The sequence below is a fragment of the Cataglyphis hispanica genome, chromosome 18 (genome assembly GCF_021464435.1).
Source record: "Cataglyphis hispanica isolate Lineage 1 chromosome 18, ULB_Chis1_1.0, whole genome shotgun sequence".
Classification (NCBI taxonomy): domain Eukaryota; kingdom Metazoa; phylum Arthropoda; class Insecta; order Hymenoptera; family Formicidae; genus Cataglyphis; species Cataglyphis hispanica.
The window spans coordinates 4,137,504-4,150,528 of record NC_065971.1 but is presented as its reverse complement, the minus strand read 5'-3'; the positions used below and the strand labels follow the sequence as shown (position 1 = coordinate 4,150,528).

The window sequence follows — 13,025 nt, the reverse complement described above, 5'->3', positions numbered from 1 at the left end:
TTCATGCGATTTAATGCAGAGCGCAAACACTCTCTTGAGTAACAATACCCGTATAATTTACATAGAGGCGTAATTAAGTGAAGGTATATCCGCTGCAATGTCTAAGTGCATCTTCCTCTTGCAGCCTTATCCCCTCTTCGCCACACCTCATACTCGTCCTTCTTACGCTATATACATATATACAGAATCTCTTGTTCTCAAAGCAGGAACCGTACGAGTTTAGTAACAGATTACATTATGCTAAAATAATGATATAGGAATATACATGGACGGCTCGGCAAGTTTGGTCAATTTTACGGTCTGCGAGTCTTGAATTTTACCACCCCATCCTTTCGGATACTGCAAAAGCGAAGAAATCCCGCGAAGTGTTCTGAAGGACTTAACGAAGCCTGCACGCTTAATACTTGTTGATGGTATTACGAAGCGATTTAACCGCGAAACGAAGTTTCCGCGCGCGCCTTGGCAAAATTGCAGGTAAATTACCAGCGGACGTTACGGGTGAAGGGGGAGGGGATGTTATGCTCATGCCAGGGTACTAACCCAGCACCTACCACACTCTGTTCCGCGTTCTGTATATTGGATAATTAAGGCTTCAGCGAGAGGGAATATTGAATTTGCAACGCAAGAGCTAATCGTCGGATATGCGAGAATAAAGAAAGCATAGTGCAGTGTATAATTTCGCAGTCCAGTTGATCGCAATAAATTTCACGTTAAATAATTTTTAATATGCATGCATGCATTCTGGAACTTTCAATATATCTCGTTTTATTTTATTTATTATCATATACATCCATAAATTTTAACAAAATTTTACGTGAAACAGTTTTTTATATTTGTAAGTAAAATTGAATATAAATTTTTTTGCAATATTGGAGATAAATGTGCGCGAAAAGAAATTCAATACATTTATAAATATCAGATATAAAGTTTATAATATTGCGATTTGTGAAATTTTGTAGATAAATTACATTTTTTATTACATTTTGCTTCAATAATCATTAATACATATGTAAAAAATTTACAATTAATTATATTTTTATATTTAAAATATTGAATTTAAAATATAAGTTACAAAATATAGTTAATAAAAAAATGTATAAATACACATGCAGAGCAAAGAATATTTCACTTTTCGAAATGTTACAGGACTTTTAGTTTTTTATTTTTTCTTAGGTAAGAGTTTTTTATGTAGCATATATATTATTTGCGTCTTTATAAATCTCTCGAAAATGTACGTTTATATATTATAATCCTCTGCATCCTCAAGCCTGGTTTAACAGTGACTGTATACTAGAATATATTTGTCGGGGTAGGAGGATCCGATATAAGATTAAATCGTCACGGAGTTAGCTGGCATGGGAATATCTACTTGTCGGATCGAATTATATCTTCTTTCTCGCTTCTCTCTCTCTCTCTCTCTCTCTCTCTCTGCTTATAATAGATAACTTGTCTTCTTTCCAACAAGAAAAATCATATTCGAAGATGTCGTGCAAGATGACGATGGACTTTATTGATTTAAAATTTTACAGCGGATTTCCGAATATCTGTTTTGCGTAATATTAATAATGTTTGCGTTTTTAGATGTACTTTTCGCCATGAAATAAGTACTTGAAACTTATTCGATTATAAGAGGAAGCATTATCGATTTCAATACTCGTTTCATTATTCAAAGTCGGGTAATATGCATACGACAAGAATATAAATATACGAGAAAATGTATTCAGGATACAAATAAAATGTGGCTTTAATCTAAAACGTTTGAAGGCTCAAAAGCGCTTTGAACGTGTTTCGTTCGCTTCGAGTGTGTTATATAAGCTCGCGTATATCTAATAAATTTTACATAATAGGCCAAAGAAAAGAAGAGAAAAATTATAAATTTTTCAATTTGAAACAAATTATTATTTCGCCCAATAATCGAGCACAATAGCATTATGAAAGCGATCCGAGTCCCGCGAAAACTCAAAACTATTTTGCATGAGAATAATAGAAGCGCATCATGGAACATCGAATATAATCGTTATGAAAAGCACGCTTCATTAAGTTTACATTTACGCATACATTTGCGTAATACAGTTTACTTACAGGCAAGCTGATTATAAATTTTACGAATTTTACGCGCAAAAGATAATTATATAATTTCGAAATTTTTCGATTATTTCGCGTGATAATAAAGCGTGCTCCATTTTCGCAAGAACGCTAATCAACGCTCATGCGAAAATAAATAGTCAGGGATAATCATCGCCAAAGGAAGGGGGAGGGGGAGGATGTTTCATCCTTGTCATCCAACCAGAGAAGCCCCTATCCACCTATGCAAAGAGAGGCATCACAGCCTCGTATGGTGCGCGCGTTATTCAGCGTGATTAAGAATTAAATATTTATGAGAGAGAAAGAGGGAGGGAGAGAGAGAGACTATATGTCGACGGCTATAGCGAGCTTTCTTCAGGTCTTCACGTTGATAGCGCACTTCTGTTATGAATAGAGCGACGAGATACCGGATAAGCACGCTGAAAGCGGACGAAAATAGGCTTTCGTCGGCGTGTTTACTCTCCTTCGTCTCTTCCTACAATCCGCGGTGCAGTCTTTCCTCGTAATGTAAAGACGATCCTTTGTGAGAACGCCCAAGGAGCACATTAATAATGAATTTCTCTATGAATGACCCGACTTGCAGTGTCATCGCACGATGTAAGTACGCTCGTAGACGAGCTGAATGCTGACGAGAAATAAACTCGGCAGGAACAAATTCCAGTTACGTTTAATCAAACGTTCGTCCAAACTGACGATCTTTCATAGATTCGTCAGCGCCAACGTATAAAGCTGAAGAAGGAATGAAAAGAACGCGCATTTTTCGTGTATTTCGATCATCTACATAATTTACCGCTTTCATTTTTTGCAGCGCATCGTCCAGGATCTTTTATATCCACGCTTTTCTTTACGACCGTTTACGATTGACCTATCTTAGTTTTTGTTTACAGTTCTTTAACCCTTCAATGAGTCTCTGCTTATTACAAGAAAGAAAAACCGGAATATTTTGTAATAATTTTCATCATTATCTTTTTTTTGCAGCAAATACATCTTTCTATTAAAACATTTTTATGTCATTGTCATGTTATTTTAATAATTATTGAAAAAATTATATATATAATTTGTACAAAATTTATTTTCAATAATAAATTCGGATTTTTATTTTTCATGCATCTATAAAATATCTTTTGTTGATTGCGCATCGCAAACTAAACGTGATAATCTTTATATTAGTCATGGCACGTCGATTGTGAAGAGAAGAGAGGACTTTGAGCCTGGAGAAAGACAACGATAGCAACAGGTGGCATCAAAAATTTATTCGTGATGGCTCTCTGTCAGCAAGGGACATTTGTTTTTGGGGATCACTCGACCTTCTTGATTATAGTTCCGGAATGTAATTAATGTTGGTAGGATATCGCAGGTGTATCATTAAGGTAATGTAGACGTATAAAATTCAAATGTAAATGTTTTGTCAAACGACAATGTTAAAGAACGCTATGAAAATATTGCGATAAAGCTTCTTCCTCTGCTTAACTTCGAAATCGAGAGTGTCTGTTTAATATTAATAAAAGTATCGCTATGTGGAAAATCGAGAAACGTATATTAAATTGTAATATGGAAAAAAGTTTTATTCTTGATAAAAATAATTTATTATTGTATTCGCGTGTATTCGCGTGTATGTGTTGGTCGGCATAAAAAAATACGCGTAAAATCCGTCTAAAAAATTCGGATGGAATGATCTTCGCGATCTTTTTTCTCTTGTTGATATTGTACATAATAATAAAAATGAAAAAAATATATAAAAATATTTCAATAAATCGGACGAAAAATAGTGCTCTTCCGTAAAAAAAAAAGTAAAAAGTTTTACATACATAGACATTCCAACATACATAGATTCTATATATTTTCAACGAATATAAAAAAGTTTCAGATTTTCTCTTTTACAAAACTATTTGAACAATCATTATGAAATAATGGAATTTTACATTCATTATTTTCACATATTTTTTCACTTATTTCTTCAACATAATATAACATAACATTTTTTTTTTTTTAATAGTTCAATAATTTGAAAAAATAGCTTAAAATTTGTTCACTTTTATTCATCAATCCATTTAATGATTTTGGTCCATAAGTACTCCTTTGTACATGCGAGGATCGCATTTGATTCAACGACATCCATGATCTGTCGACCCACTTGAACGAATATTCCTAATGTTCTGAAAACAGTGATAATAACCGAACGCAGAGATAATTGACGAGCTTGTAAAGCGGTTAATCTTGAATCTTGAATTTTTTTAAAAAAAGTGGATCCGCTTGTCGTGTTCTCGTAATTCTCTATAAATCGTTCGACGCGAGATAATGAAGGCGCACTCTTCACGTCTCGGATACGGTCGTCATCCTGTTTCGATCCTTCCGGAACTGTTGGGATGCGGAGAAGTACGCGATTTTCGTAAAGCATTTGCTGGTGCGATTGTTTGAATCCCGACAAAAAGAACGGATGTATCCTTCCCGGTGCCGCTGAAACATCCCTCTCGATCCGTGATCTTTTTTCCACTCTCGACTGCTGGTAGCGCCGTTCTTTCGTATCGCTTCCCCCAGCTATTTCGCCAAATCGCGAGATCGCGTTTCTTTTAACAGCTTCTCTTCCGCTTCCTCGAGATTCAAGAGGCAATCGCTCAGCGACGCCGACTCTTTTCCCGCGAGGCAATAAAAGCGAATCGCGAGATAATTCCTCGGGCTTCTGGCGAAACACCTCTGAATTTATCGCTCTCTCCGGATTGCACGATGAATTTCCGACGGAATTCGTCGACCTTACGATACCCGTACAACGCACTGCGACCGCGTTTATCCTCTGGAACTGCAAACGCGACGACAAGGAGCTTCCGTAGTTGTTCAAAGGGATGCGGTCTCCTTCGGAATCTCTTTTTATTCCGTGACCTTTCTCCGGTGTCCAGGGATCGGACAACACTTCGTCGACTTTCGAATTTTTTTTTCGTGACTGCAAATAATGTCGGAAGGGATGATTGCTGAGCGATCTTTCTCGGGAGACTGCGAGCAAAGATAAATTTTGTAGTACAAAACTATCTTGAATAAGAGAATCGTGTTGATTAGTCAGATACGAATATAAAACTTTACGATGCTTGTTCTTCTCGAGATCCGTTGATTCAAAACCGGCTTTGTTATCATACTTGGAATTAGGCGTCGGCTTAACAGTGTTCGAACGCATCTCGCGAGATGAAAATTCATGATCGCGTAGAACCTTTCGTTGATTGTGAAAAAGTTTCGGCACGATCGGGAATGCTTGTCGTCTGAAATTTTTGCACGTGTGTCATTTTACGGTTAAAAGAATTGAATAATATCGATAATATTATATTTTCAGTTTAAAAGCTTAAAGAGAGAAAGAGAGAGAGAGAGAGAGAGAGAGAGAGAGAGAGAGAGAGCGCAAAAGATAGTTTACGCGATAAAGCGTGCGCATAAAAAAAATTATGTATATTAAATTTTACTTACGCTATCAGAATTGTTTAGAGAAATAAATAATTTAAATAAAACAAGATACGTATCGTAAAATAATAGAAAAAATTTTTTTAATTTATTTTACATTTTGTGAAAATTAAAAATGGAAAAGAAAAAAGGAAGCACGATAGAGCACCTCGCGTGTGAGAAAGGGTATGATTCTCACTTTTTCTGGATGTGAAGATCAATCATTGACGTAATCCTTTTTATTCCATCAGTTTTGCTACTTTTCTCATTATTCGATATAATTGGTAAAACTTTATTCATCCATTTCTCTTGAATCATTTTCACTCTCGAAACGATTCGATGTTCGTCCGAATCGTTCGTGAATCTCGAAATAGCAGATCTCGCCGTTGTATGCGAAAGTTTTTCTCGCAAATGTTTTCCTTTCCGTGTTTCTCTAACAATAAGCGGCATCATCGTATCCATTGCATTTTGCGGAAATGGATTTCGCTGGCTTTTCGTCGCCTTGACGGTCGTCGTCGTGTTGCAATCTCTTGTCGCGGTGAGCGACGATGCGGATAGATTCGTCGACAATTCGTCGCTTATCTCAAGCAAATAGTCCGCCCAACAGTAACCCAGAGCCACCTCCTCGTGGTACGTCTTGTATATTTTCCGCCAATATCGAAGGGTTTGTCGAAACAGCATAACGGAATTCATCCTCTGTCCGCTTTCCGTTGATCCTGATATCAACGAAAGCAGCAGAGCGGAAAGTATCGGAATCGTGGGCGACATCGATTCGCGTTTTCGTCTTCCTGGAAAAGACAGAAATAGATATGAACGATCATCTTTTCGGACATACGCATAAATCGATTGAATTTTGAATAGAAAACTCGGTACTTCACATTTTTAAGGCGACCGAGAGAATTGGTAATTATACATAAAAATTTTTTAATACATAACACAAAGGAAGAATAAAAATTAAGACGTTCGGAATAAGACTCTGTATTGATTGCATAACTTGGGAAATTTACTCTCTCTATATAAATAGGAAATTTTATTAATATAATTTTTAATCAAATTAAAAAAAAAATTCTCTAATTAAATATTTTTTATATTAAACATTTATATTTTATAAAGATTATATAAAGATAAATGAGTTAAATTCTGCTTTACGTACGGTAAAAACATGTTAAAAAATCGGTTAATCTCACGAATTGCAGGAAAAAGAATATAAAAATACCTGGTGCGTTTTATATTAAACTGCCATCACTGATGTTCACTAGAATTTTGAAAAATGAAAAATATATCTTTTTGCGTCATGTGATAACATTGCTGGCGATAACGGGCGGTGGAAAGAAAAAATACGCGTTCTGTTGCATAACGAATAGACGCGCGCGTGAAAGAAGGGGGAGGATGTAATCAGATTAAATTATGTAAAAATTTCGCCAAAAAAAAAAAAAAAGAATTCCACGCTGAATATATTCGGGATAGAGATTTTCCTCTCGTAACACTAAACAGTAGACTGACTGGTTTGTACGACAGGGACCCCGCTATACCTATCCAACAATTAGCCAAAAATGCATAAAGTGCGTAACCTGGCCTCGCTCTTTCTCTCTCTCTCTCTCTCTCTCTCTCTTTTTCCTCTTCGTATCTTTCATAGGTTATATCTTTCTCTTTTTTATTATCTCTTTCCTGCACGCAAAGTTAACGGGTTTTCTCATAGAAACACATACACAAGGATGATGGCAATGAGCAGGTTGCATTCCTAACATCATTCCTCGGCTGGTGTTAACACAAGTCACTTCGAGGGGAATCCAAGAATTATCTTCGGCATAGAATGATTTAAAGATTATTTATCGGAAGAATAAATAAAGGCACAAATATAAATCTGACGCATGTGCAAGAAGGGAAAACGTCAAACTTTTCCGCTGTCTTGAAGAAGCGAAAACAGGAACAGCTGGACGGCTGGACGGCTGTTGTCAAAGAGCGCAGAACGGGAGAAGTAAAAGAGATATAATATTATTCTTGTGTACACGAACTATCATCACGGTTTAATTAATTGAAGAAAAGTTCAAGCGCGAAAGTAAGTTGAAAACTTTGTAAACTTTATTCCCGAGATTTCTATTAAGTACGTTAACAAAGACCCTTTGTAATAATTTGTTTTGTCGCAGATTACAGAAAGAAATTTACTGATTTCCCTCGGAAAAAAAAATTGTATTAAACGCTAACTATTAGAAAGTATTTCTCATTTTATATTCTGAAAAAGCATTTGCATCACACAAAAAAATAATAACGTTACAGATAAAAATTAAAACGTAAAACAAACCGTTATACAGAAAAAATAATAACGTTAACAAATGTAAATATAATTTTATATATCCTGATATTTCAGAAAATAAAAGAAAGTAGAAACATAACAAACTGTACGATAATATTTTAAAGCCGAATCATTGTGTGAGTTTTAATAGGGATGATTAATGCTTTTTCTTTAGCCGTACTTGGTACCAAGTAACCAATCGGATCGCTTTACCCGTCAATGATTCACCGTTTTATTTGCCTCCTTCTTGTTTGCCATGAACTAAAGGCATTCGTTGTTAATTAACAGTGAAAGCTATTTTGCAGCTTTTCTTATTTCGTACGCTTTCTTTCTTTCCTTTTACAACAGAAATTATGTACCGTGATTTTCGCTTTTTGCAATTCAACAATTAATTAAAATCCTTGAAACTTATAAAGCTGAAGCAACATTAATGCAAGCAACATTATTTTCAGAGAAGGTTTTGTATTTTATGCATTTCTATTTATTCTCCACTGTTTTTGTAATCCTCCACTTTTGAAATGTTATTATTAAGCTTTTTGTATATAAAATTGCTTGAACGCGAACAATTCTTTTGGAGACTAAAAGAAAAACTAAATTATCACGGTATATTTGCTAATAAAAAAAAAAGAAAGATTTATAAAACTTCATAAATTTAAAGCTGAGGTCGGGTTGCGCGCGCGATAACTCGTTCGTGAGTGTGAAGGGGTTAAATTACACTCCCATTCTCATCCCGCGCGTCTCTTCTTTTTATTTCTTCTCGCCGCGCCTTTTTCCACTTATTCTCGTCGCTTGACTCTTCTCTTTCTCTCTCTTTCTCCGTCCCACTTTTTCAAATACATAGTATACGTAATAGAAGATCAGGGGGAAGAAGAAAGCAATGCCGGGGATGATCCACGTAACCGCACTCTTGGAGATCTTAGATCCCCTTAACCCCCCGAAACAACGACGAGAAAGCGATAGCTGCCTCTCTCCATTTCGCCACCTATACTACATATCTACTTATCTACCTACCTAGCTACCTTTCCTAGCTCTTCTTCTCTCATCCTCGTCTCTCCTTTCTGTCTCGTGTGCTTCCCGTTTATTGCCTACCTACTCCCGCAACACTCCACTTTGTCTTGCGCCCGACAGTTACATCGACACCCACTCGTCCGGGGCAAGCTTGACCGGCAATTCTCGTAGAAGTAGCGCACAGATACTACAGGGTAGAGATGGTGTTGGTTCAGGATATTCTTGTGGAACGTCAATTGCGGAACGAGAATAATTGGAGCACTGGCTTTTTTCGCGATTCGACTAAATCATTTTTTTCCCCAGCTGTTGGCGCGTTTAACTCTTTTTTTTTTTATTCTTGGAATAAGCATTACGAACAATAATTGTGAATTTTCGATATTGTTGGAAATTTTAATTGATCTACCGCTTTGTTATTTTTATAAATTGATACAGAGACTTGATCTCTCTTCGATTGTTCCATTCAGGTATATTATTGTTGTTTATATCTAAAAATAGAGTTTGATATGTAAACAAATATTCAATTTTTATTTTTTTTTATTATTTGTACGAAAATTAATGGACTTATATCACTTAAAAGTTTTGACCGGAAAGGTAGCATAGCTTACAACGGTTAGCTTATAATTTATAACGGTTTTTAACGCAGAAGAGAATATCAAGATTAAGGTTTTTAGATTCTTTAATACGAAGGACGTACATAAATTAGCTCTTAAATTTCAGCCGTGCGAATTTTAACTGAATGACAAGCAACGAACCGGGAAGCTCCGTTTTGAAAGAGAGTAAAAAACGATGTTACGTGAGCAAAGTCGCTAAGCTGCTTTCTCGCTCGCTACTCTCGTATCGTCGATCGCGTTTGCCTAAATTTTCCGTTACACCTCCCGAAATTCACGATCAGAATGACATTCCTGATTACAAATACGACGGGATGAGATTGGATTTTTGAACGTAACTTCCGGAGAGATCTGATGCTTGAAAGACGCGTTCGTCGCTTCGAAAACGCGATGCAGATTGAGAAGTTCATGGCCGTGGCATTTCGCGGATTCGTGCCCAAGTTATCTCTAATAATGAAATCTTTCTCGCATCGTATCGACATCTTCTGAAGGCGTTCAAAAACTCTGACAACCGGACGCTAATGAAAGTTTCGCAGACGACGTGCGATCGATAATAAACGAAAAACATTGGATGTTTTTCAATTTTCTCGAAACATGTTTCTGCCCATTTTTATTTCACATATCAAAATGAAAAATGATCTTTGCGATTATAACATCATAAACTCAAAACTTTCTCTACATGTAATTTTTTTCAGATTATATTTCAAAATATTATTAAATAAGTTGTAGGAGAGAGAAAGAGAGAAAGAGAGAGAGAGAGAGAGAGGGAGAGGAATTAAAGATTAGATAAATTTATTATATTTTTATAATGCTAAATAATTAGAAATATTATTTTTTTTTGAAACAAGAATTTTGGCAAAAATGAAATTTTGTTTAAAGTATCGAGCGATTAAATTCAGCTGATGCTGGATTCATTTGCATGTATCAACGCTTGATTTAAATACCTATGTGCGAAAGCTTATCAAAACTTGTTATTTAACTATCCCAGCGGCTTTGTGAGATTATACATAGAGAGAATCCACGCAATTTTCCATATTTCCAGATACATTTCCGGTCGTTATCCTTTATAGTATAACTTTGTTACGTTATAGCGGTGCACTCGGGGGCTATTCGTTATAGAGAATGTCGGTTTCATTATTGTATTTCTCACAGTGTGGTTTATTCTAAAACAACTGTCACTCCCAGACGCTACAGAAATGATGACCATCTTCGTTCCACGGCGTATCGCGCGACAGCCGCGTCTCGGAGATAAATTTTATCACGCGCGGATATCGCTTCCTCGCGAATCGCTATTTGTAATCTTCAACGAAACTAATGATTTATTACGACTATAATAATTATAACGCTTTACGCTGCTTGGAGGAAATAAAATTCCCTCTTCTTTGCATATAATAATGTCATGTATATTTTCCTGTTGCTTTGAATTATTGTCACATCTACATATTGAAAATGTATCATTATATTCAGTACTACAATATTACAGACATGAAATATTTTATGACATTAAATATTTATAATTTGAAAATTTACGAAAGAGAGCAGCGGATATTTAACAATTATTTTAATAACGATTAGCTGCCGACGTGTACGCGACGTAATTAACAGTTATAAAATTTATCCCTTCATCCATTTTTTGTGCTCTTGATGTCTATTATAACGGCGTATCTCTTTTTCATTTTTTTTTTTTTGTGCGGTATTAACATTATAATACGCGCGTTTATGCGCGAAACGCGGGCGCATCGTCCGCGTAATATTTCACGTTCGTGTGTCGGATTAACGTAGTATTGGATTAACGTAACATTGGATTAACACTGAGATGCGAGCACACCAGGTGGCTCGTTATATTCGCATTTTGCGAAGTTATGCGCGAAAAAGCATCATCGCCTCGTAACGAGAATCAATTTTGAGGCCGTGCGCTTTAAGATTTTACTTTATCCCGTATCCCCATCGTAGATAAAAGCCCGGTGCCGAGCTGGGAATTCGATTCATTAATCTGGCCGCCGCGAAACGACCGCGAAATCGATCGAGAACGCCGCCTTCGACGCCCCGCCGCGAAAATTGGGGCGGCTTACGAGACTCGGTCGCGAGGAAAGAAGAAGGAACTTCCTCTCCGCGCGCACGACTTTATTCCTTCCTAACTTTGTCCTGCCGGTTTATGACTCCCTGAATACGCTCGGCTAATTAACGGCGCTTCCTTAGCGGGCAAACTGGCAGTAGCCAATTTCATTTCCCCGTCTCGCTTTTTTATTTCTCTCGTCGGTTAAGCGGTCTCGCTTCCGTAATTCACAGCTACTGCGCAAATGTCTCTCTCTCTCTCTCTCTCTCTCTCTCGTCAAGTACTCTCGTTGCATCCTCGCTCGAGAAAAATCATGTACTTTTCGATTTTGTTCGAGCCACCAACGAAAAAATCTCGTCTCTCAATTTTTATTAGACCTCTCTTTTGAAGTTATTTCTATTATGCGTTCTATTGTGTGTCGATTAATCTATCAAACATATGAAAAATTGGGAAAAATCCTTTGTATACGTTATATATATATATATATATATATATATATATATATATATATATATATATGAATGAATGTTAATGCCACAATTTGTGCAATATATCCTGAATATAGAATTTATGAATTGAATAAAAATAATTGCACTTTCTGATTTGATTCGATTATACTTGTATTGTGCATATTTCATGTTCATTAATGCAACAATTGCAACTTTTTCACGTACATTAATTAAATGTATCGTGTATCGCACAATTTATCGATTTACTCTTCAATGATTTTTTGTAGCACTCTTCAATTAGCTTTCAGCTATTAACACTGGAATCACTTCACTGAGAGTTTCTCGCAGAATTTCAAGCGGTATTCATATAAAAACGGTAATTTTCAAACTTTGTCGATGTTGGTTGGAAATATTTTCAAAGTTTGTCAATGTTGTCGCGTCTAACCGATCGCGTCCACTGCGACCAAAAGCGTCGGTTTTGCGCGGGCAGGAACGCAGCTGCAGTTTAACGAGTTGGTTGAATTGATGTATTCCCAGCTTGGTTGGTTTTAATTAATCGGAGTGATGTTTCAATCGAGAGACAGGTAAATGATGGGCGAATGGTAGAGAGAAAGAGAGGGCGAGAGGGAGAGGGGAAGATAGAAGGCGTGAAAAAGCGAAAGAAGCGGAGAATAGCAGAAGTGGCCTGGCGTCCGCGTATAAGCGAGTCTCTTGCGCGAGTCTGACAGCCGTGGAGAGAGTATGAGGTTTCCCTCGTTAAGGGTCGTAAATAATGGCGATGGCGACGATAACGAGGCAATTTACGGGCACGCTCTTGCGCACGTTTTAGCTCCGATGTCCGCCGCGGCAATTTGAATTTTTCGCGAATTTGTGATCTTTACGCGAAGGTACACTTGGTGGCTCACCGGGAACGATAAAGGACCTTTTGTCGATCGATCGACGAATGAATTATATATAATAACGGAATAACGTACGGCTATTTTGTCATACGAAACATAATGGTGGAAGTTAGTCAGAATAAAACTTGCGGCTGACAATCAATTGAAATTTGACAAGTATATTTAGTCTAATAATAAGATAGGAGATTTGCAATTCTCTCTTTAATG

General features: G+C 36.6%; 1 protein-coding gene across 1 annotated transcript; it reads right to left on the bottom strand.

The window, feature by feature from the left end:
- Positions 1 to 4,120: 4,120 nt before the first annotated feature.
- Positions 4,121 to 6,273, bottom strand: LOC126856264 (uncharacterized). Its single transcript, XM_050604640.1, has 3 exons — positions 5,705 to 6,273; positions 5,161 to 5,333; positions 4,121 to 5,073 (listed from the first exon to the last, which is right to left on the bottom strand). Exons 1-3 carry the CDS (start codon positions 6,271 to 6,273, stop codon positions 4,121 to 4,123), a joined length of 1,695 nt encoding a protein of 564 aa, XP_050460597.1.
- Between the last annotated feature and the right edge of the window lie 6,752 nt (positions 6,274 to 13,025).